The 26,066-nt window shown below is 36.6% G+C and overlaps 1 protein-coding gene across 1 annotated transcript in view; it reads right to left on the bottom strand.

Moving 5' to 3' along the window:
• Nucleotides 1-3,434: 3,434 nt before the first annotated feature.
• Nucleotides 3,435-26,066, bottom strand: part of LOC120538401 (tudor domain-containing protein 10-like) — a 45,860-nt gene continuing 23,228 nt past the window's right edge. The window contains exons 2-6 of the mRNA XM_039767922.1: nt 24,944-25,129; nt 24,654-24,802; nt 19,101-19,255; nt 8,869-8,939; nt 3,435-3,864 (exon numbers count right to left, since the gene is read on the bottom strand). Coding sequence (XP_039623856.1) covers nt 3,832-3,864; nt 8,869-8,939; nt 19,101-19,255; nt 24,654-24,802; nt 24,944-25,129 — 594 coding nt within the window. The 3' untranslated portion in view covers nt 3,435-3,831. The remainder of the gene's footprint in view (nt 3,865-8,868; nt 8,940-19,100; nt 19,256-24,653; nt 24,803-24,943; nt 25,130-26,066) is intronic.

Genomic DNA, 26,066 nt, shown 5'->3' with positions numbered 1-26,066 from the left:
CAAGTAGTCAAAAACTTACCATAGATTTTAGCCTGTAGCACGTTATTCTTTTTTTTTTTTTCCAGATCCACATTAAATGGACAGAATTTGTTTTTACCAATTCTTTCAATGAGCTCTTCTTTTATATTCCCTACTGTGTTACTAAACAATGCCACCAAATTTTTAAAATTTTAAAAGCAAACTTTTTCTCAGAGTGTTGTGCTTAACCAGTCCCTTTATAAACAGGCGCTCAAAGTTATTCAGCTTTGACTCGGAGTGCAGCCATTTTGTATGAAGCACTGACAGCGTTTTCATGGTGTGAGCTTTTTGTGGTGTTCTTATCCTTTCGTCTCTCTCTCTCTCTCTCTTTTTATTATTTCACAGATTTTATTTGCCATGTTCTTTATGCATACATTCCAAGTCTCTTCAGAATTTTGCTAGTGTCATAAACGTTTGCTACAATGACACATATAGGACTTCTATTCTTTTTACGTACCTGCTGTACGGCTCTATTTTGAATCGTCTTGATTTGCTTTGGATGTGATGCACTGTGACTGATGCTTCCAGTGACTTTCCTTTTAAGATGAAACTAGATTCACGATTACAAACTGCAGAGGAAGTACTGTGAGCATTGCTGTAAACTCTGCTCTTCTCTAGCAATCAATGCATGCTGCATTCAGCTATTTAAAGAACTGTCGGTGTTTCTACCTTTTTTTTTTTTCTTTTACACTGTCATGTTGTTATACTCCATTTGTTATTATATTCAGTTTATTGTCACTGTCTCTCTGTTTGGAGACCAGAGAGGGGTCTGCACGTGGAGAAGACCGTATAAATACATGGAACAAGCAGTCAAACCCTTTGAAGCTGTCTGGCGGAAGATTATGTCATCCATCCGGAAAACCTTTTCAGCGTGGTGACGAAAGATGGCAGATTGCGTAGATCAAGACACCCACACCTTGATAAAGTCTGTCATAAGCTTCCCGTCTGTAATCGCGTTAAAACCATCAGTAAATGAAGCTAAAGTATATCTTTGTCTCTCATGTGATATCTGTACTGTCGTAATCACGATGGGAGGGATATCGCCTTTTCTGTCATATTTCTATATTTTTCAGTTATTTAACATGCCACAATTTGAAAAGAACACATTTCCAGAGAGCTAATGCCTCCTAAGGAAACACATGTTAATGCTTTAAAGGCTGGAAACAGACCGTACTCCATCTAGGCTTCGGAGACCTCTCAGTCACATCTGCGCATCACACAAATACTGACTTTTCTGCGTACAGTACTATGTTTATTCAGTGAGCGTTTTCATGATTTCAGTTCACACAAACAGGACTTTGCGCTGTTTTCTTACAACGTTGAGAATGCGCCTGAGAAAATCCAAATGGAATTGATTGAACTGCAGTCAGATTCTATTCTGATGGCAAAATACAACAAAGTTGGTGTACCAGGCTTGTATGCTTACCTGCCACCCTCGTATGTGCAGATCTGTAAGTTGGCATTAAGAGTACTGTCTATGTTCGGAAGCACTTACCTTTGTGAGCAATTGTTTTCATTAATGAAAGCTACCAAAACCCCATATCGCTTAAGACTTACTGTCGAGCACCTTTCATCCCTCAGAAAAGTTGCAGCTGCACAAGATTTCAAGCCTGATATTGACGAACTGGTTACTAACAAGAGATGCCAAGTGTCCGGACGAAAGAAATAGATCTCGCACTGTAAGACTCCTATATACAGTAAGCAATGAATATAATATAATGAATATAATAATATAATAAGAACCTAGCTAAGATGCTAAGACTCTAATTGTACGCTGTTGTACGGAGAGTGTATGGAAATAAATAGCTTTTCTTTAAACTTTAAGTGTTACATTTTTTAAAGTTTTCAGTATTGGAAAGAAAGCTACAGTAACTTTGTAATAGTATAATAGTATTTGTTACAGTGCGGCCTGCTGATGCATGTATGGCAGTCGAAGCGGCCCACCAATGGCGGTGAGTTTGACTTGCCTGATATACAGTACTGATAATGCCCCCTAAATACATCTAATTCAGGTTCTCGATTCAATAGCCTATACTTACATCATCAGGTAGAAACCCAGCCTGGGCAGGCCGCCAGTTGGCCGTAGAGTTGCCATTAAACCACACATGCAGTCTTTGGCAGACAGCGGCTAGGCCAAAGGTCAAACCCAGCCTAATGAATGCAGTCCTACCACAATAATATAATACAGTAAATGCTAAGAATAGTGCAATGTATGCAGTAAAGTTTTAAATGTGCTAACAAGTTAAAGTTTGAAATATTTTTCCTTATCACTGTCAGGGTTCACAGCATCTAAACCACGAGACTAGACTGAAATAATTTCTTTTCATATTCTCTGTAAAACGTTTTTCAATTTCAGTTACATATCATCCCTAAGACAGATGGCACACTACTTGACTTTGACTTGAACAGCATTTCATACTTAATGACTGCAGTTGCTGGTTCTCAAAGGAAATATCAGACTTACCCAACTATGAACTTGCAATCGATGACGGATTACAGCACAGCATCAGACTCCCAACTGACGCACAACCTGCTTGTCAGCGCTCAAGACCATCCAAATCTTTTCCAAGTCTGGTGAGTTTAGCTGTTGCTTCAGCCCATCTTTTTACTTTTCCATTGTGATGTGGTACGACAAACATGGACAGATGGGGAACGTCTTGTTGGCTGTTAACTCTGAAATGCATAAGGCCACACCTATGATGTAACACCAAATCAAACCTTTGGTGTGCCACAGAGCGCTTGATTGAATGGCTGGGGATGGCCAGGACTGAATATTGCTGAGAAAGTTGAGTAGTGTGTTGCGGGTCTAATAAGAGAATAACCCCATCAATCCACTACTACTACTACTACTACTACTACTTCTTTTGGCTGCTCCCGTTAGGGTTTGCCACAGCGGATCATCTTTTTCCAGATCTTCCTGTCATCTGCATCTTTCTGTTACATCATCGTTCTGTTACATACGTCACCTGCATGTCCTCTCTCACCACATCCAAAGACCTTCGCTTAAGCCTTCCTCTTCCCTGGCAGCTCCATCCTTAACATCCTTCTCCCAATATACCCAGTATTTCTCCTCTGCACATGTCCAAACCAGAGCAATCTCGCCTCTCTGACTTTGTCTCCCAACCGTCCGACTTGAGCTGACCCTCTAATGTCCTCATTTCTAATCCTGTCCATCCTCATCACACCCAATGCAAATCTTAGCATCTTTAACTCTGCCACCTCCAGCTCTGTCTCCTGCTTTCTGGTCAGTGCCACCGTCTCCAACCCATATAACATAGCTGGTCTCATTACAGTCCTGTAGACATTCTCTTTCACTCTTGCTGATATCCGTCTGGCACAAATCACTCCTGACACTCTTCTCCACCCATCAATCAACTAATTAAAAAAAATCAAACAAATGATTTACGTGGAAAGAAAACATGAATATTTATTTCAGCAATTTGTAACATTTTTGTTAACAACAAAACAGTCATAGCAAAAAGAATGGATAACTTCTCCAGAACTTCTAAATAAATAAAGGTGACATCCAAGAAAAACAATCACAAAATCTGTTGAAGTGGGTCAGTATTGGCAACTAAATATCTGGATGTTGCTCATTAAACATTGCATCTTAAACATGATACTTTTAATAACTTGTAATAACACAGTAATTTGCTGAATCTTTGGTAAATAATTGAAACTTGAACTGGTAACATCCAGCCAAAAGAAAATTTTCACTTTGTGACTATAAAGTAACTGAACTCAAAAAACAGCATCATGAGCAGAATTTCCTCACAATCTCTCCTGGAGATCACGCACAAGAAATCTAGCTGCCTAGGAGCATGGGACAAACCGATGGATGTGGTGCTAGAAAAAATGAAAAATAAAAAACATTTTAACTCTGTACAAATAAGCACATCTCCCCCTTAGTATCATTTTAACAGCTGTATTATACAACACCAAAACTTCAGTTGAAATATTTTTTCTTCTCCACACAAAAATATACTTATGCTTACAAAATTCACTCTAACCACATATAGCAAACCTAAAGCTGGATAATTTACAACAGTGAGCAGGTGTGTAAAACCATGAGAAGGAGGAACGGGTCCTACCAGGTCCATGTGAACAAGGTCGAAATGGTGAACAGGAACTGGGAAAGGTGTCAGTGGGGCTTTAACATGTTGATGTATTTTAAGCCTTCTGGCATGCAACACAAACTGCTGCCCAACTACGAACATCTTTCATGAGGCCCTGACAAACAAATTTGCTTGCCACCGAAGTTGGGATGCCCTCCACCATGGATGTGAGAGGCTGTGTACAGTGTCAAAAATATACCGGGGGCAATGGGGAGTGGGTAACCTGTACTGTTGTCATACAGGAGCTTAGCAGCGTTCTGCCATCCAACTCTGAAAACTGCAGGCCAGTTGTGAAGAGCTTGGACCTCTGGGTTCTTAGCTTGGTCAGCTGCCAGCTGGGAGTAGTCAGTTCCAATGTGTATGGTTGCTAGTGCAGGCTGAGAGAGATAGTCAGCCACCACATTGTTTTTACCCTCAACATGCTGGGCGTTTGTTGTGAACTCTGATATGTAAGCCAGGTGTAGTTGTTGCCAGGCAGGCAATGGCTCAGTGACCTTGTACACTGTGAGAATAAGTGGTTTGTGGTTGAGAAATGCAGTGAATGACTGGCCTTCAAGCAAGAAGTGGAAATGGTGAATGGTCAGGTACAAACACAGTAGTTCCCGTTCGAAAGCGCTATACTTGCACTCACTACAAGCACCAAACCATCAGTTTTAAGAGTGAGTGGAGCATATGGCAGTGGGTGTGTGAACATGGCCACATCAGCTAAAGCACGTTTGGTGTTTGTGATTGGTCATTCAGGTCTTTGGACCATGTGACAGGGGACTTTGCAGACTGGCCCTGTAGTGCCTCATATAAAGGTTGCATAATGAGTACTGCCCAAGGAAAGAAGTGGCGGTAGAAATTGTCCATGTCCAAGAATATGCTGAGGGCATGTATGATACAAGGTTGTGAAAAATTGGTGACACCAAAGACTTTGGATGCCAAAGGAATCGCACCATCTTTTGAAACGTGATGCCACAGGAAGTCTATGACAGGCACTCCAAATAGACACTTATCAGACTCATGCAGGCTCAGGTGCTCGAACAAGGCTCCAAGATAGGCAAGGTGTTCACTTTGGAGGAGACAACCTCGATGTCATCTACAGGGTAGTCCAGATCTAATTATGCAGATCCAGATCATCTGGATGACTGATTTATGCAGGGACGATTCCAGTTCGGCACAAAGACGATTTTTCATGTTGTCAGTTCACACACTTCTCGATGGTCTTGGATTTTTCGGGTGATTTTCTATGTAATAAACTTAATATGTTATAGCGTAATGAAAATTGCATAACTAGATCTGGACCACACTATAGATAGACAAAAAGGGAGTCAAAATTGCTGAGGACAGAGTCCATCAACCTCTAGAATGAGGTGTGCAGCATTTTTAAGGCTGAATGGTGTTCGTCAAGTGCACAGGTACTTGGTGGTAGATGTGGACCAAGTTAACCTTTGAAAAGATTACATCCTGGACAGCTGTGCAGAAAAATCCTGTATGTGTGGAATTGGTTAGCTGTCTGGGTCAGTGTGATTGTTCAGGCGGCAGTAATCCCAACAGGGTCAGAAACCTCCACTTGCTTTTTGCACCATATGGAGGGGTGATGCCCAAGTGCTATTTGATCAGCACGTGATTGCAAGCCGTTCCATGTTGCTAAATTCAGCCTTCGCAATAGCCAGCTTGTCAGGGGCCAGCTGAAGGGCGTAGTTCCACGCTAAGCCTGGTTTCGGTTGTGGAAAAAGTGGGTTTGGATAATGGGGGGAATTTGTTGAGAAGGCGGGCAAAATCACAATCAAATTTTACAAAAAAAAAAAGTTCAAAACAAATCAACAGCTCTCTAAAAATAAAACTGGGCTTATGGCTGCCTACCAAAGCTAACCTGTGGTCAAATCAACACAGAGGATCTTGCGTCTCTGATGCCCGGCAATGATGTCTCTAAAAGGTATGGTTTAAGGTTACATGTTTGTGTCTGGGGGATTTTCCAGCAAACTCGCCACCCTGGACACTGGAGCCACTGAGAGCTACAGCAACGTAGAAGTACCTCGAGCACTTGTGGTGGGCGCACACACAGATGTATCCTGGCAAGCTTGCTTAAATGAAGAAAGTTAACCTGGTGAATTTTCCACCAAGCCAAAGAATCTCTGTTACTGTCAGTTGTGGGAGTCAGGAGGCAGCTCATTAAATTCAGCTTCAGCAGCAACAACAATGGAAGGTGTGGCCATAACTGATGCATGCAAGAGGCTTCACAGAGTCATCTTTAGCCATTTTAAATAAGTCATTTTTTTAATTCAGTCATTCTAAATAAGTAAAATTATTAAATCAGATACCTGCAAAATGTTATAACAAATCAAGCCCTTGAGGTGCCACTGCCAACATCATCACACTACAGGCAATAGTTAGTGCACTTTAGGAAAAGGGGATAACCTTGCCAGACTATTGTGTTTGTTTTACGTTAGCTTTGGAATCTAGTTTGTTAGCAAATCTGCTAGGTGCTTGCTAGTACACTTGAAACATTTTACCTGGATGACTAAGTAGCCTTAAAAGTAACTGCCAAATGAAGTCAATATAAGTAGTGTATGGCATAAGAGAATGAGAGACCCTTTAATTCCAGATTAAACTGCGCTACTAGCCAATTAAATCTCTGAAATAAAATACACACACATGGCAAGTGCAGTCTGTGACCAAAACGCTAAAATCTAGGCAAGACATCTATAAACACCAAGCGTTTCATTCAAAGTCATGGTCAATGAAGTGAATTGTCAGGCCAATGTAATGTAAAACACCCCCTGTTTTAGCATTTCTGTCACCCATTTGTAACACTGTTCATACAGCTTTGGGATGGCGACTTTGGAAAAATTTGTATGAGATGGAATCTGGTACCGTTAATCAAGTTTCATGATAAGGTACTGTCATACACACGTGCATGGGAGTCAGCAGCAGGGTCTAGTTATTGTTGAAGCGCAGCATGGGACTGATTATGTGCACTAATACCTTTTCTCATTCCTTGCAGGAACACTTAAGAACTTCACTTCCTGTTTCTGCATAAGACCACCCCTGGGATGATGTTACTTCCCCTTGATGACCCGCCTTCTCCTCCCTCTCCACTATATAAACCCGATGATCCTCCTGGTCTTCAGTCGGTTACTGTATATGATGCGACTCAAAGAGACTACTCTTGTTTCTAACCCACAGTTATTTTGCCTTGCAGTGAACCTGACAATATATGGGCAGATCCCCCCTTTATCTTTTTCCCTTTGTTTTCTTACAGTACACAAATCCTATACTTGGACAGTGTTTATTGGTACCAGGTCTTTAGGCGGGTAGTGTGCAATGGTCTGCACTATTTCTTTTTGTCACCAGGACACAGATGTATGGTGACACACATTCATAACTTGGAAAAAAAAAAATCAAAGGCTGCTTTTGTTATGGTTCAGATTTTGTCATTGGTCTGACCTCTAGCACTCTTTATACTGCTCTTTATGATTGTATTTGAAATGGTATAACAGGTTTGTTTGGTTTTCTCTCAAAAAACCACCTCTGCTCAAAATAATGTACAAAAAAAAATTGAGTCGGCAATTAAATAAACAATGTTATAATTATTTGCCAAATTTGTTTCACAGCAGACTTGTGTTGTCTTCCACTACCAGCAACATAAGGCAAAAGTTTATATATAAAAAAACGCAGGCCTGGTCTTTCAAGACAAGTGATTCAGACTTTGACATCAATCCAAAATGGTGATATATACAACAATAATGTTTATTGAAAGCTGTAGTATCATACTGTTTATTAGCACTTCTGTCTATCCGAGTCTCAGTAAATCAGTATTACTCACAGTACTGTCCAACTTCTATCTGTAGACATGTTGCTGCAGGGTTTGGATGTGCAAAAGGCAGCATAATGTGTTGTTATAAACTGATCATTTTTCTAAAAAAGCAAGCACAACAAATGTTTTCTTGGAGGCATCCATATTGGTCTCCCAAATGTTTTACTGGAATGTGGTCAGCTTGGGTGTAACATCATTCCCAGCTCCAACATCTGAGGTAAATAGAATGCAGCATAATTCTACTTCATTTTGCCAAAATCAGTTATTTGCTGAAAGGTTACTTACTTGACATGACAAAATGTAATAAATAATATTCGATTTACTATTCACACTTCTTTACTTAATCCTCTACTTTAGGCATATTTCAGAAAGATTGTCTCTGATCAACAATAACTAAGCACAAAATAATAGCCCTAACAAGGAAATTCAACACATTTTCTTGATCTGAAATAGATGGCAAAAAAAAAAAAAATCCAAGCTATTTTGTTTTGCACCTTTCCCATAGTAAACCCCATTCCACTGAAACAGACAGTACAGACTGTTGTTTAACTTTTGTCTTTTTTGACTTTTTGCTTCAAAACATTTTACTCACTAGCCAGCAGTGTTTGATAAAGTAGAACAGGCTGCGACATCAGCTTTATTTCTCCAAAACTATAAGCAGATGAGGACACAAAATCACGAAACGGAACACAAAAAGCCCAATGTGTGTTAGTTACAGACAAAATCTAAGTGTCACTCTCATCTATGATACACGTATGTGTTGGTTATTCAAAGAAATGTATTAGTAAAACTTTGAAATGCTCTTAATTTATTAATAGGGGCAAATTAATATTATACCCATAATACACAAACATTCTACCAAATCTGTTTTTCTGGTCTTGAAGGTGCACATAATATACAGTATAATGAGACAATTTTACTTCATGAACTTACCTCACACATGTGTGAGCCAACAATTTTACCCCGAAGAACTGTTTTGACAAGCCTTTCCTTGCAGAACACATCTCAAAAGAAAAAAAAAGTCATTACAAATGCAGAAACTCTTTTGTGAAACAAAAAATAATTTTACTGGTATGATATCTGAACCATTCATTGTCAGCAATACAAATACATTTAAATGCTTCACTTACTGTAGCATTAAAGAATTCTCATGTATTTTAATTTTAATTTAGCTACATAGTAAAACAATATATTTTCACAAACATGACACTATTAAATTTGAATTAAATACTTTAGAAAACACATACCTTAATGACATTATAAAATGTCCGCACTTTAGTATACACAGCTAATTGCACAGTAGAAAATCATAGAACCTTTCGATGAGAACAGCCATTCAGCTCACTAATCCTTTACACTTAATTAATCCAAAACAACAAGTCCAATTTAAAAGAATTGTAAAGTCCTATGGTCCACCACATGACTTGGTAACTTATTCCATGTGTCTATGGTTTTCTTTGGGTGAAGTAAAACTTCCTAACAACTGTGCAAAATTTCTGCTTAACAAGTTTCCAATTATGTTCCCTTGTTTGTTGAACTCATTTGAAAGTTTGGCTGGGTGCAGGAATGACAGGTCTGCAGATAACAAGGCTCCAACCAGGTCGTCTCATTTATTGTCCATGGACAACGAAAAATAAAAAGGGGTATCATTCTCTAGCATGCGTCCCGTATGTGGGAATTCAAATAAGGAAGGCTTTTCAGAAGGCTGCAGTTGCTGCTAGTGGAGCTACGTCTAGCAGGTTGCTCTGGCTTATACAGTGCTTCCAGAAAGTATTCACAGCGCATCACTTTTTCCACATTTTATGTTACAGCCTTATTCAAAAATTGATTAAATTCATTTTTTTCCTCAGAATTCTACACACAACAACCCATAATGACAACGTGAAAAAAGTTTGAGATTTTTCCAAATTTATTAAAAATAAAAAAACTGAGAAAGCACATGTACATAAGTATTCACAGCCTTTGACATGAAGCTCCAAATTGAGCTCAGGTGCATCCTGTTTCCCCTGATCATCCTTGAGATGTTTCTGCAGCTTAATTGGAGTCCACCTGTGGTCAATTCAGTTGATTGGACATGATTTGGAAAGGCACACACCTGTCTATATAAGGTCCCACAGTTGACAGCTCATGTCAGAGCACTGGCCAAGGATAGGTGTGCCAAGCTTGTGGCATCATATTCAAAAAGACTTGAGGCTGTAATTTCTGCCAAAGGTGCATCGACAAAGTATTGAGCAAAGGCTGTGAATACTTATGTACATGTGATTTCTCAGTTTTTTTATTTTTAATGAATTTGCAAAAACCTCAAGTAAACTTTTTCATGTTGTCATTATGGGGTGTTGTGTGTAGAATTCTGAGGAAAAAATTAATTTAATCCATTTTGGAATAAGGCTGTAACATAAAATGTGAAAAAGTGATGCGCTGTGAATACTTTCCGGATGCACTGTTTTCCTAGCGCTCCTAATGTCCTTTTTGTAGCCTGAAGACCAAAACTGCACACAGTACTCCAGATGAGGGCTCACCAGTGCATTACAAAGCTTGACCATAACCTCCTTGGACTTCTTAATGCCTTCTAAATACTGTCTCAGAGTTGATAGTGTCAAGTCCGCTATAACTCCTAGGTTCTTCTCATAAGTGGTTCTTCAAGTTTCAAACCTGTCACTTTTGCAAGATGTTTGCTGCTGAACACTTTATTTGAAACTAACAAAAAAGAAACCATGAAAACCAAAATATACTTAAAACAATTGACACAATGCAGATTTTATTCTACATCTGCCACAGGTGCATCTGAAACAATTATAAAAACATTTATTTTTTTAATAAATGAAGAAAAGTAAAACATGAAACCATCTTAATTAAATGCAGTAATTCTAATTAAATCCAGCAAAAGCTCATAGCAAAAGAAAGTGCTTCAAAATAATCATATATATATATATATATATATATATATATATATATATATATATATATATATATAAAAAATCTATATCAAATCTACTTTGAACTTGCTCCCCAAGCACACAGGTTTTGGTCTCACTTTGAATTTTTGAGAAAATAAAATACTGAAACCACAAATACAAAATGCACCTCTAATTTTCAGTTTTTGTGGAAATGGAATTGGGATTATAATATATGACAGGAAAAGGAGGAAACCTATTAAAACAGAATACTCAAAATTGTGTAAATCAGCATAATGACTTTGAAAGGTTTCTTCTACTTGAGCAAATCACAAAAATCTGCGTATAATAAATGTTAGCACATCATGCTTATCAAGTGCTTTTTTCAGACCCAACTACTGTGGTAATTCAACTTTTTTGGCTCAGGATTGTGCAACTTCAGTCTATCTTTTTCAGGCTCACCCACAGCTTGAAATGTATTTATTTTATGGGTAATGCCATTTGTGTTGAAAACCCTGTCAGTTCTCTCTATACAGAAAATTTACAGATTGAAACAGATTATCAACTAAATGATAAATGAACAGAATAATAACAGAAACTAAATAATTCAAAATGAAACATAGCAGTAATCAGTCTATCCAGTCCTTGCCAATCACATAGTAGTTAGAAGCATTGAAATATAATGAATCTGAACCCATTTTCTCTGAACCACCACTTTTTGCTTTCCTTCGTGGGTATAATATTCGGGATTATGTAGTGAACCATCTAAGAACCTCCTTTCCCTTTGCAGCTACTCACTCTACTAATCCTGGGCATTTCTTTTGTGTACATTATAGATGCTACAACAAACAGACTGAAAATGACCGAATTCATAATCACATAAGTTTCCATCATTCTGACAATGAGGTCCAACTGCAGCTCTAAGAGGTTCACCTGTTTACTATTATGCCATTTCCCAATATTATATGTAAGGAAAACCTTTCATTCTGTCAAAACTGCACCACAGAACACAACAGTGATATTAAAACCTACTTAACATTCTGTTTCCAGAAATTTCATTACAGTATAAACATTCTTTCTGAAATTTTCAGTATTCTGTTTTGAAAATTATAAAACCACAGCCATTGACAGAGTGCCTTCATCTCACAAAAGAAAGCATAAGGGATCTTTAAAACGAATTAGATGCCCCTTGTTGATTTAAACAAAGCCAATAACCTTTCTTGTCCTATTAGATGTCCTGTTCCATCAACCCTTTATTTTATTTCTGCTTTGCCAGTCGCACTCCTGACCTGAGTGAAAGCTTTTGGATTAACTGAGCTGCTTCCGACAGAATATAGAATAATTTAAGTTTGATCAGTATTCAATGTTTCACTGTGGCCTGTTTATATAACAGGTTTTGTACTTAACCTACTTATGAAATAGTATTCTTTCATATACAATATATATATATTATTTCTAATTATTCTTACTGCATTACATTGCTTGCATTTTGCTTTGACAGTGATGTCAGTTTGTGAGAAAATATTAAATGGGCTCTGAGAAAGTTTATTGTTCCCAGAGATTTCCAGAAAAACAGGATGAATCTCCCAGTTACACCTTTATGCACTAAGGGATTTTTGTCATTATTGCACCTAAATTACAAACCCAAAAACAGATAGATAGAGATAGATAGATAGATACTTTATTAATCCCAAGGAGAAATTCACACGTGTTAAAAAGGTAGTAAAAATTTTCCAGGGAACGAGTTCACATAAAAGAAAGCGATAGGAGTGATCAGCAAAACAGAGAAAAAAGGTAGAAAAATAAAGTCGTACACGGAGCTGCTGGAAAGGCTGCCACTTGTGGCGGTGCCCGAGTCATGTATTGCCTATTACTCGTTATGGCTATTACTCGTTTATTGCAATAAAAGACCTGTAAATGGTTGAAGAATAGTAAGTACAACACTTACATTTTTTAAAGTATTAATATGATTAAAACCTTTATCTACACCATCCATCCATTTTCCAACCCGCTGAATCCAAACACAGGGTCACGGGGGTCTGCTGGAGCCAATCCCAGCCAACACAGGGCACAAGGCAGGAACCAATCCCAGGCAGGGTGCCAACCCACCGCAGTTTATCTACACCAATATCAATAAAACACATTTTTAGTGCTTGAGAGATTTCCCCCCCAAAACTGGATTTAATAATACATAAACATTTTATGATGCATACATATATATATATTACACACACACATACATACTGTATGCATATACATACAAACACTTTATATCACTCTGAAGGAACAAGTAAACAATTTGTAATTATATACTGTACATATAACTATATACTCATCTAGAGCTTTACTTTCAAAATTATTTTTCATGCCAGTCCTTGGAATAATTTCATTTACCACTAAACCCACAAGTGGAAGCTTTCATTTTGTATGCTAGATTGGCCTTTTTGTGCTGCAATTCACGCATCTTATCTTTCCTTCTGTTGCAGTTGCCCCACACAGGCTTATTTATTTATTCTTCTCGTTGTTGCTTCTTTTTTATTGCACTTCACGTTTAGAATATACTAAGCACAGACATTTTTCAAACCAGCTCCTTCCAATGCTAGATTACAGGGTGGTGACAATGCCTTTGCTGGCAGCCCTAGGCAAAAGGCAGGAAACAGGGAGCCCTGAGCACAGAAGTAGTCATACACTGGTTCAGATGTGTGTGTCTAAATCTCAAGCACTTTGAGTTGCAGGAAGCAGTCACTGCTTTGTGACAATGAGACCTGTTCATGGTATAAACTGCTGCTCACTTTTTTGTTTTTTGTCCCCCATGGGACTTGCACTAAGTGATTAAACACTAATTGGTGTATTGTACCAAACCAAAATTATCTTAAAAACTATAAAACGTGTTACCACACAATGGCATCGGAGACAGCAACAAATACTGAAACCCAGACACGCTGTAACACTACATCCACTGAGCTTCCCTGGTACTTATCAATTGCTACCTTCCATGACCCTCCACATTTAACCTTCTGCACACTCTGTAACAGCATCTGGAGACAATAAAGACCAGAGTGCCAAGAGGACATTAATAAATAAAAAGAGACAGCATCCCAACTGCTACAACAACATTAACCCTACTGATATTAGAAGGTGTTTACTTAACAGAGCCTGGCTGACATGGATTATACACTGAATGATTCTTTAATACAAGCAGAGTATTAAATTATAATTTGTGTTTTATTTCATTTTTGTTGTTATGATTTTATGTTTGCCACTGTGGTTCTGAGGTGGCACTGTAAACAGAACTACCTTTCCACTGGGCATTTTTCACCTTTGAACCTGGTCCATTTTTCTAGCCAGCAGTACGGGTTTTCCTGCTAAGGAAAACCAGCAGAAGAGGAGTAGTCAGAGTCAGAAAAAAGTCAAAACCGTAAGGTCTACTGCATAGTATCAGAGCCAAAATGAATAGCAGAAATCAAAGCCAAAAAAAAAATTATAAGCAAGACCAGACATTTAAAAAGAGTAACAAAACATTTTTTTTGGAATCCATAAACTTGGATGGGAAAATAATTTCATGAGTGATGTTTAAAACCTCTCACATTATTAATACAGGTCACAATCCCAGAAGGGTCATGTCAATATGAAGATGAAGACAAAATAGTAGTTACAGCATGTGGCCATTTTGGTTTTTAAGCTTCTTTTCATACCTTCGTGAATTAAATTTTCCTCGCTCCTTTGTCGCAATGTTCCACAATCACCTTAGCACTAAAATGTTGTCAGGTATAGTATAGTGTCTTTCTGCTGTTCAATATTCAAAAATGCTGATTTGATGCCATTTAGACTATGAGAAATCTTGTATGGATATTCTGTGTAATCCTCATCATCATATAAATTCAAAGGTCATAAGTGAACGAAACAGTAGAGCAGGTGTACACAGTCAAAAAGGGTGGAGTTGGGAAGGGGTGAGTGAGTCACCAACTCCTCGACCACTCACTTGGTATAACTGAGGTTAAAGGAAATATTTACACACTCTGCACAATATTCATGGCAAAGCTTTTATGAGTTATAAGAGAAGCAGCGTATTACACTTATAGGCTTACCTCAGATAATGCAGAACGGCTAATATGAGTGCGGATAATCTGGGTTCTCCTGTAGTTGGCTTTTACATCTTGTTTGTTGAAAGGTATTTTTAAAAATGAAAAGCTCAGCTTTTAATTCCAATTCACTGTGCTGACAAAGGTGAACTTCATTTTTCAAACACCAAGTTTAGCAATGTGGGTCAGCACGAATGTGAGAAATAAGCACACGGTGGCAAACTTGCAGTGTCTTTATCTCAGATATTTTAGGAAACAAAGCTAATAATCAAAGTATATTTCAATTTTACATTTATTATATTTTCAGGGGACACATGTTCAGAGAGAGGAAGTGTTGTTTTTTTATCTGTTAGCCCAAAAATACTGCTACATGAAATTTAAAACAGGTGGTACAGAAGGCACCACATCAATATTATCAAACAAGATTCTTTGCTGTTTTTGGGGAGATCCAAAAGCTGGATGGCTGAATGACTTCTAATAAGACAGCTCTCAGGTATTAACTCATGAAGACATAATAAATAGCAGCAAAAGTATATGGCACCTTCTATATTTTATCATCTTATTCAAATATTATATGTGTGGAAAAATGATTTAATTTTAATATAGTCCTCTCTCTCTCTTACTATAATCTGAAACTGTGACAGTTTCCAAGCTTGGAGCTCTATTTTTTTAAAACTTTTCTCTGGATATTTACCTTGTACCTACAGTGCAAGTCATATAGTATCTCATTTTTTTTAGTACAAGTTAAAATGCTTTTACTTGTGTGTGTTAATACTATAAAAATGTGTGCATGCTTCCATAATTAATGAAAGTATAAATCACAGTAATGTACAAATTTCCAAATACATATTATAAATATAGTGTGCAACATTATGCTGCTTACTTCACTATTAGTACCAAATACCAAAAATGACAATACAATATGGTCACTGAAAGGATTGTGAACAGCCTGCTCTCTCTCTCTCTCATTCATCCCCAGTCCCAACTCATCCTGCTCTTGCCTCCCCAGTTTTTTGAATGCACAAAACTGCAGTTCCCCCCAGTGACAGTGACCAATTAACTGGTACAGGTAATATTATACATTGATTGTTAAGAATACACCTAGTTAAATAATGTAAGTAATACGTGAGCTAATACTAATGCTAGCAATAATGAATGACATTATTATGATAATGATAATATGACCAATGACTGAGCATGGGGAAAAACAATACATAAATAAAATAAAAAGTGCACAAAGATCAGACAGAGTTAAAGGTAATTTTTGAGACAGTTGTAAGATCAGCAATGATGTATGGAACTGAGACATGGGCACTAAAGAGAGCACAGAAGAAGAAGTTGGATGTGGCATAAGTGAGAAAGTTGAGATAGATGTATGGAGTTAGAAAAAAGGAATATATAAGAAAAAAGAAAACAGTAATACTTTTGTTCCCATTTAAGCATATTTTTCACTTGAATATTAGTAAAACAGAAAAATGGAAAGCAAACAATATTAACATCTAAAACAGGAAATACCTTTCTAAGGTATAGCACTACCAGTGTAAGCGCGCAGCGTAAGTTTTAGTAAAGCTGAGAAAAATACATGTTTTATAATGGGTGCAGCACGAGGAGGTCATGATTTTTGACAGGACGGTATGAATGGCCATTTAACTAAGTCAGCATACCCAAATTTTAATTCAAAAACTCAATAGAATGAGTGCAAAAGGTGAAGTTGTGTAGCTAAATAATTCTTAAAACTGAATGCACTATTTGCAATTTATACAGTTGATAGGATAAATCTTGATAAAGAAATAATTCAGTTTAAAATGCTTAATTATTTCAAAAAACATCCTGAACAGTGAAGTCAGCTCTACAGCCAGTCTGACCCTTTTAATGTTTTCAAGGGTTCCTCCAGTTCTCAACGGCCCAACAAACACACTCTTTACACTACCACCCTGTACGTATGGTCACTATTCAGGGAGTGGTTATGGAGGTGGTGCATTGAAGTACTTGGGGGGTCCCCATGAATGTCAGGCTGGACTGGTCTTGTGACACAAAGGAACTATATAAGAAAGGACAGAACAGGCCCTTCTTTCTGATGAGACTGCGTTTCCTTTAATGCAGGTAGTTACATCCTTCACATATTCTGTAACTCTTTGATGGCGACTGCAATTTCTTTTGTGATGTGCTGGGCCGGTGATGTTGCTTCAAGAGATGCCCACTGAATTAGCAAGCTAATTAAGAAGATAGGCTCGGTTATAGGAATCACCCTGAACCCAATGGAGGTAGCAGCAAAGGAAAGAATGAAAACAAAACTGAGTACCATTATGAACAATGCTGCAAATTATCTCTTTGACACTCTAACACCAAGTATTTTCAGCCAATGAATTATTCAGCTTAAGTGTATAAAAAAAAAAAACATTACTGGGGCTCCTTTACACTAACAGCAATAAGCCTGAATAACGTCTCAGTACAATAGTAATTGTAAAGTCAAAGGTTTTATTTCTTTTGTTGTCATTCTGGTGTATATTTATTTATTGAGCTTCTGTAAAAATTCAAATTTCTCCCTGGGGACAAATAATGTTAATTTGATCAGTCTATCTATATCTCTCTATCAGCAGATTGAAATTTATCAAACTACTTTAAAATAGTGTTAGAAGAATGAATCTGCACCTTTGCAAGGTATGTTAAACTTAATAGAAAAGATTCAATGTATGCCATATCTATATCATATCTGCGAACATGCCTTGAAGCAGAAGCCAGATGAACACGACCACTAAAACTGCATTTAGCATAAAACAGCCACAGCACTAAATTTAGCCCAACAATGCCCTGAAAATTGCCAAATCTTTCTCTCTCAGCAGTTCTTTTCATTTTGACATTTTAAATCAATGCTGCAGTCCATTTGATTCTCAACCTCGTCAGTATCATTACCTTTTCTCCCATGTATCTTTGCTGCCACTCATTTCAGTTTTAATATTTCACAGGCTGGTGTCATGGAGAATTTTAATTTCATTTTTTTGTTTAGCATAGAAATGAAAGCTCTCTGTGGTGCATAAATGTCTTTACTTATGGGGCACATCTCAGATCACATACTAGCAGTATAAATGCTGGGCTAAACAGAAGGCATTATATCATTAACCAGAGAATTCACACTTGAATAAACTCAGCTAATTTTACTATACAATTATGTGGTGACACATCACAAATATGTCTGTGACACAATTTAGTTTTCAGCAGGGCAGTAGTAGCAATACAAGATAAAAACAAAATGTACGAGTTTATATTTAAATGTGAAGCATTTTGCGGACTGCAAAAAATGATTATAAAGCAGGGTATACTATAGGGTGGTCCAGATCTAATTATACAATTTGCATTAAGCTATACTTTATTAAGTTTATTACATAGAAAATCACCCAAAAAATCCCGGACCATCGAGAAGCGTGCGAACTGATGACCTGAAGAATCGCCTTCACGCCAAACTGGAATCATCCTCGCATAAATCAAAGTCATCCAGGCGATCTGGATGTGCATAATTAGATTTGGACCACCCTGTATACTCAAATGTAGGCAACTGAAGAGAATTCTAAAACCCAGTGTAATACATAATATGTGGAAAATATATCTTTAGAAGTCTTTTTGCCTTACAGAAAACAAAGTCCTAGGTCATTTTGATAAAAAATATTAATGAAATCTGTAGCACCAATTTAACAGTGACTAGTTTAATAATTGATATCTCCGAAAATATTAGGTTCTGACCACATTGAAAAACCACTGCTTCATTTCTACACCTTTTCTTGACCTCAGAGTTGGTTGAAAGCTAAGTTTTAGTACAAAGCTCTACGTGTTCTTCTATGTCCCATCCTTCACCTAGATTCTTATTTTCTCTCTCTCGCTCTATCTCAGTGCAGTGCACTAAATAAAGTATGTTATAACACTCATGCAATCCAGGAATCCCCATAAAGAGGTGGAAGTTGTGGACAAGCAGTGCTATAAAAAAGACAGATGGTAAGTCCATTAATAAAAGTTTATCCAGTTATAATTTTTCACCATAAGCAATGAATAAGATCTTAGAACAAAATGCACTTGTTTCTCCATTACAATTATTAGATGCATTATTAGATTTTTACTATTATTAAGTAACTTAAAGATATAAAACATTTTTACCTATTTTGTATACTGCAGAAAAAAATTAAAGCAGAATAAATACCTTCTTCTAACATGAAGGGTTGTGCCAGGGGTGGAATTTGCCAGAACTCTTCTTCACTCAGAAACTTCAGCGAGTAGATGGGAATAAAAGCAGTACTCCCAAAATCCACAAAAAAGACCAGTGCAAAGAAGCTGACCACTTCTAAAATACAGGCTCTGTCAAAGTAAATGCAAAATTTAATAAAGGTATAGAAATACACTTTTTATATAAAAGGACTGTATCAAAAAAAACAAACCAATTAGATACTTACAGCAGGTAAGTGGTGCCCCCTATGTAAGTGAACTGTCTTATTGTTATTTTGAACATGGAGTATACTATGCCAAGGATAATTCTCATATGCTAGGGAAAAACCCAGTAACTGCCATTTTTTCAAAATTGAGTTTTTTTTTTTTAATTTTTGGAGTTACTTGAGGTTATAAGGTAGTGGTGATGGCCAAATATGTCTTCATTTCGGCCATAGCACGATGGAGGAAGCTAGTATGTACACAGCATTTCACATACTGCAAGGCAAATACCAATCAACTTCAATGACCAATCAGGAATGAACGGCTACCAATGAAAACGTTGGATTACGATCAAGTGATTTAAATGCTGCAACTGCATGATTTAAATGGCATGTGCTGTTGATTCATGAAAAAAAAAAAACAATATTATGTATGTGAAGCTCAGGAAAAATGAAATCTAGAGATTGTTAATTATAGGGGCAACATCATTTTCTAAATTTACCAAAAACTTGAAAGATGTGACATACTAGGTTTTCCATAGTTGGTGAGAATTCTCTTTGGAGAAATTTAGCAAAATAAAACAAAACAAAAAACACCATAACAGATGGGACAGAGAGTATAGACAACTGCCTCAGTGACATCCTGGCCACAAGAAGGTGGTGCATTGCAAAGAGACATGGACAGGTCTCAATGTGAGATCCCTTTAAAATGCAGATAAACTTGAGATAACTTTGAAGTTTCAGGCATTTAAGACATGTTTTAGCTTCCAGCTTTATCAATTCATTAAATGATTATAGGTAACCTATGACAACATTTTTGGGTGCAAAGCGGCAGCTAATTCTGCATAGGACATCAGTAATGTGTAGGAACTGAATGTGTTTGGACTTTGAATGAAAATTTGAGTACGTCTAGATAAAATGCATGAAATTGAGGTATAGATGCAGAAGGAACTACATAAAATTAAACTACTTGAAATGTGTCCTTCCTTCTAATAATAACATGATACAGAACTTCCTTCAAAATCAATGTGAACGTTCAATTCTCTTTTATGCATAAGAGGTCAGCTCAGTATTTTGTAAACGATGATGTTCTAGTCTATGTGAGAGCTAGTCACCCAGCACCTCCACCACCTGCTGCCAAACACCTAAATGACATGTAAGCTACAATACATACTCTTATTGTGAAATTCAAAACACATCAATTCACTGTCTCCTCTATATTCTTTGTATTACCTCTTATTTGTCCTATGAATTATATTATGGTAAAAAAAAAAAAAAAAGAATGAGGGTTCATGTATTTCACAGACTAATTGTAAGCAGTACATGTCTGAGGAGAAACAAGCAAAAGAACCAAGTAAAAAAAACGAGGAGTACTGATTAATTTCTTTTTTTTTTCTTCCTAATTTTATTATAATCATTCCATACAAAAAAAGATCAATTTTTTGCAAAAAATAGGGTTGAAAACAAATCGACCCCCACCCCTGAGAAAGAGAGCATGGCCAACAGAGTAAAACTTAAAGCTAGTAAAAATAAATAAATTGATGATAAATTAATAAGGCAATAGAGATGAATGGAGAAGAGAAAGAAATGCGGAGAGAATTGCTTCCTCTGTCCTTTAAGAGCTTATTCTAAAATATTATTGATTAGATCCTGCCAGGTTTTGAAAAAGTTCTTCACAGATCCTCTAACTGAGAATTTGATTTTTTCCAATTTCAAATAGTATAAAACATCAGTTACCTATTGACTTAAAAGAGGAGAGTTAGGATTCTTCCAGTTTAGCTAGATAAGTCTGCGTGCCAAGAGTGAAGTAAAGGCAATCACAGTTTGTTTGTTCTTCTCATTTCTACTGAATCATGGAGCTGCCTTTAGAAGTTGATGTGCTATATTTTTTTTTCTTTTCAGGTACAAAATAGTCATTGACTTTCTTTTTCTTCTTTCGGCTGCTCCCGTTAGGGGTCGCCACTGCGGATCATCTTCTTCCATATCTTTCTGTCCTCTGCATCTTGTTCTGTTACACCCATCACCTGCATGTCCTCTCTCACCACACCCATAAACCTTCTCTTAGGCCTTCCTAGTTTTTCTCTTGCCTGGCAGCTTTATCAATATATCTTTATCAATTACAATTTCAAAAATAGTAAGATTTAATTTGTTTGAAATCTGAACTGTCTTATGCACCATATAACTTTTAATTATTCACATCAGATATAAACAACTGTAGTGTATTTTGGCTGGTTGTGTTGAGCATGACACATTAATAATGAGGGTTATGTAGTCAAGATTACTTTTTAAAGTAATGTGTAATGCAACACTTATTCTAATTGAAGTTATTCCTGAAAGCATGTGTGTAGCATGCAATTAAGTCATTGTCGGGCAACCGGTAATTTTCTAGGAGCACCGCGAAAACTTTTGTAAAATATTTAAAATTGCTAGTGTTTTTGAACTGTTGGTTGATTAAAAGGATAATGTTTAAAAAAATATATTTTATGTTGGAAAAACAGATAACGGTTAATCAGATTGTTGAATAAACGACTGTATTTATTTTGAATGAAAGTTGAAATTTTCGCTGTTCACTATTCATCATAATATCAACACCAGCAGTGTCAAAAACGCATCTCGTGAGACTTAAAAAGTCTTGTTGTTAGAAGATCTCGCTCACTGTACGGATATGGAAATGAAGTCTTAAGAAACGCGAGATACTTCAAATGATCGACAAGGAAATGCACATCCGTCTTTCGAAAATTGATCCTCGCATTAATCTCATATGTGCTGAAAAACAATCTCAACATTCACATTAATTAAATTTAAGATTTATCCTTTGATTCCTTTATTAATAAAATGTTTTTCAAACTTGTAAAATTAACTGTTTTTATTGGCGATTGTCCATTAATTGTGTCGTCACGACTTTATTTATGGGCAGTCCCTCAGGTGCACCGCGAAAGAAAATTTTTGGACTTTTGAACTCGAAAAAGTTTGCCTTTCACTGAATTAAGTGGAAAGAACTAAACAAAAGTTATAAGTATAATTTTAATTTTGCATGTGCTGAGGAGTAATTTTATCCATACAGTTTATAGTCACAGGGAGCCAGTGATTATTGTAGTAGCAGTGACTGTAATACAAGATGTGGTAAACAGAACACACCCTTGCAAGGTTCAATGGTACAGACAAGCAGAAAACGAGTGTGCTGGGCAACATATAATAACAGAAACCTATAAATCTTTTTAGTTTAAGTCCAGTTTTTTGCTATAGATATGACAAAATATTGTGCAGCTGCCAGTGGTCATACAGTACCTCAAGTCTTGTAAATCTTGCAACTGTAAATCTTTAGTACACAAAGGATAAAATGTATCTATAAAACACAAAAAGGTTCATATCAGGGCTTATGATTTAGTCAGTACTTGAAGTGGAAATAAATATGTGCCAATAATTTCTATTTTTGTTGGCTTCCTGGTCCTCCTCACAATGCACTTCAAATTTTTCAAAATTTTTTAGTCAAGCAGGAGCTTTGCCCCCTCTCAGTTTTACGATGCCACAAAAACATTAGATTGAACGGTGGGAACAAAGTCAGTACGCTATACTTGGAAGCACTGGATTTAATAACAAATGCTGGCCAGTAAAATGTGCAGTTTATCATACAAAAGAAGAATAAGTAATGTGGTGTTAGTGATGCATTGCATTTTACAATAAGTAACTATGTAACATATTTAGTTACTTTTTGTAAGTATTGACTAATGAAACTAAATGAATGTTCTTCAGCAGTGGTGGTCACTAGCACGCCACACCAAATTGGTATACTTTTGACAATACAGTACATCCTGGGACATGTTATGTTTATGACAGAATAATAATTGCATTTTCATAGATTTCTTTTACTAACTGTCATCAGTGTGCACTAATATTTTAAAGCTTGTATTCACATACCTAACTTTTATATGAATGTATTTATTTACTTTGTTGAATTCTTGTGGTCTTAAACTTATCATTGTAGTCAAATCAATTTGCATGTTAATTGTTCCAATTAGTTATATTATTCATAAATTAAAAACAAAGATACCATATTTAGAAATAAACAGACAAAACACTTAAATTTTATCATTGTTGCTATAGTCACTCATGTTATTTAACTACATACATAAAAATGTGTGAACTACAACCTTCAAGACTGCGGCAAAACTCCCCCCAGAAATGGGATTTCAGTATTGAATGGTAAAATTGGGAGTCTGTCTAGTGGAAGGTACATGCAAGATGCATATGGAAACAGAGAGAAAGTGATTTCAAAAAGGACCTGAAAAATATTTTGTAAGAAAATGCTTACCTGCTTTAAATCAGACATTTACTAGATTGAAATTTGGGGAGAAGGGGCAAACTATTATTTACGTTGGGCTTATTTTGGATCAATTTTTAATGTCTGTATTTTAGCATTGGTATAATTTTTGTTTTACTTTAGATACACTGCTACCCTCAAACTACACAAATGCGAAGGAAAACATTGTTAGAAAAAAGGGTAGAAGACATGAGTAGGTTGGGCTAGAGTATGCTGTATAACAAAGTGACTTGCAGCCAGGGTATACTTGCTTATTATTTTTAAACCTTCGTCTGCTTGGTTTGACTGTTTCTGGGTGTAGAATAAAGTACCAGTTTTACCTAGATATGATGAAACAGCATAATGTGTTAAAATAGTAAAGGTGACATTTTCTTAATAGAACTTTAAATTGTATTCTGAACTATTTGTTTTATGCTCCACTGAAGAGTTGCAGTGACCCTCTTTGCAGTCATACATTAAAAAGAAAGCACCTTTGTATCCACTTCCATCCCCTCTCACCCTACAGCATAGTAAATTTATTATGTCATGTAAAACTATTACACATGTAAGTAGTACTGTATATGTTTGTTGCATCTCCTTCAGTTCAGTCTAAACCAAATTGCTGGTATTTTCATTTTTTGTCATGTTATGAACACAGTAAGTTGCTCCCTTGCATCCAAACCTTTTAAAACTGGTTCTCATTCCTTGGGATCTGAATTGGAATATGTGGGTCAGATAGTGGATGGATGGGTTCATTTCTTGCCATTAGACCACTGGGGAATGCTGCCTTAGAAACCCCTAGTGATGATGGGAAATAGGCACTACTAACAGAATATTCTCATTTTGCTCTTATTTATCAAACAATGCAATGCAAAAAGTAAGTGTCTTAAATCGATAAATGATCTCTACAATTGGAACTCAGGGAGTATTTACAGAATGAGACGAGGAGACAACAGAAAGTCATTCATACTGTATAATAAAGAAACCTCATATACTGCAGAAATTTAAAAAATGCTAACAATCCCTTTACCTGTTCCAAGCACCTGCATCTTGTGGTGTACACAAAAACTCAGCAAGACACTTTTTACCCCGGTGAACATCATCTTTACCAAGATAAGGTTGGTTCTTTTCTGCCTTGGCAATCGCTGTGAATAGAGTCACCATTTTGTTGTGCGACACCTGTAAATATAGTTAGGTCACAGTATCAATATATGATTAATGTCTGCCAGGAGGGTGGACAAATAGTTCAACTAACATATTACTGAGGGGTGTAACCAGTAAAGGCCACATTTACAATTTGTGCTTGTTTTAAATTAATACCTCAGACAATTGGATAGCCCAGAAAAAAGGTGATTCTGGGTACGTCTCAGTCACCATAACTGCAATTTCATCCTCATCTTTCATTATAGAGCTGAACCAGTTCAGGTTGCCAAAACACTTGTTTAGGATGCTCATTAGCATCAGACTCCTGGAGAATGGAGAAGAGCAAGAATTACTGATTTCATACTTCCAGTGAAATTAAAAGAAGTAATAAATTCAAGACCTTCACTTCAAAATGAAAGTATATTGTCATTTAAACAAAGAAAAAAATATTTGTCATTAAAAATTTTTAACATAGTTGGAATTTAAAAAAATTACTTGGGAACAGATTAAAAAATCTAAGACAAATTTTAGCAGTGAGTGAAATTAAACTGTACTAAACTGATTATGCTAACCAGATAAAACTAGCTCTAGCAAATATACTGTACTTACTTGAAGAAATGTGTTAAACTCTTGATAGTTCTGTCCCCAATAACAATAGTGGTACAACTTATAAAAAAGGAAAAATAACTAAAGAACTGGTGATAGATTTAGGAAGAATGCAATCTCTAGTTACTCCCCTGTCTATTAGGGGTGTGGATGTGGAGATTATTCAGAACTACATGTATCTGGGAGTGTATATGAACACCTGAAGTTAGTTGATCTAAGAACTCACTGGTCATATATAAGAAGGGTCAAAGTAGACTGTATTTCCTATACAGACTCAAATTCTTTAGGGTCTGCAATAATATACTGTGGAAGTTCTATGAGTAAGTGGCTGCGTGTGCCATTTTTTTTTTTGCTGAGGCACAATTAGCATAAAGGTAGCACTCATTAAGAAGCTTAAATTGATTCAGAAGGCTGGCTCTATGATAGGGGAGAAACTGGCAGATCAGATAATGCTCCACTGAACGTCACAGAAAATCCTTCCTCCCCTCAGCCATTACACTCTATAACTCCTCTTCTGGTCACTCATCCACACGATAAGCTGTTCCCTCTATCTTTAATGGATCTCCCAGAACATTTTTTCAACCACAATAATTAATCTCTTGCTTCTCGTGTGGATAACTTTTTCTCAAAATGTGCATTATTATGATGTGAAATACTTCCTTCTTAGTGTGCTATTCTGTTTAGTAAATGAGGG

This window comes from Polypterus senegalus, chromosome 1 (genome assembly GCF_016835505.1).
Source record: "Polypterus senegalus isolate Bchr_013 chromosome 1, ASM1683550v1, whole genome shotgun sequence".
Classification (NCBI taxonomy): domain Eukaryota; kingdom Metazoa; phylum Chordata; class Cladistia; order Polypteriformes; family Polypteridae; genus Polypterus; species Polypterus senegalus.
This window is presented reverse-complemented; position numbering and strand designations above follow the sequence as displayed.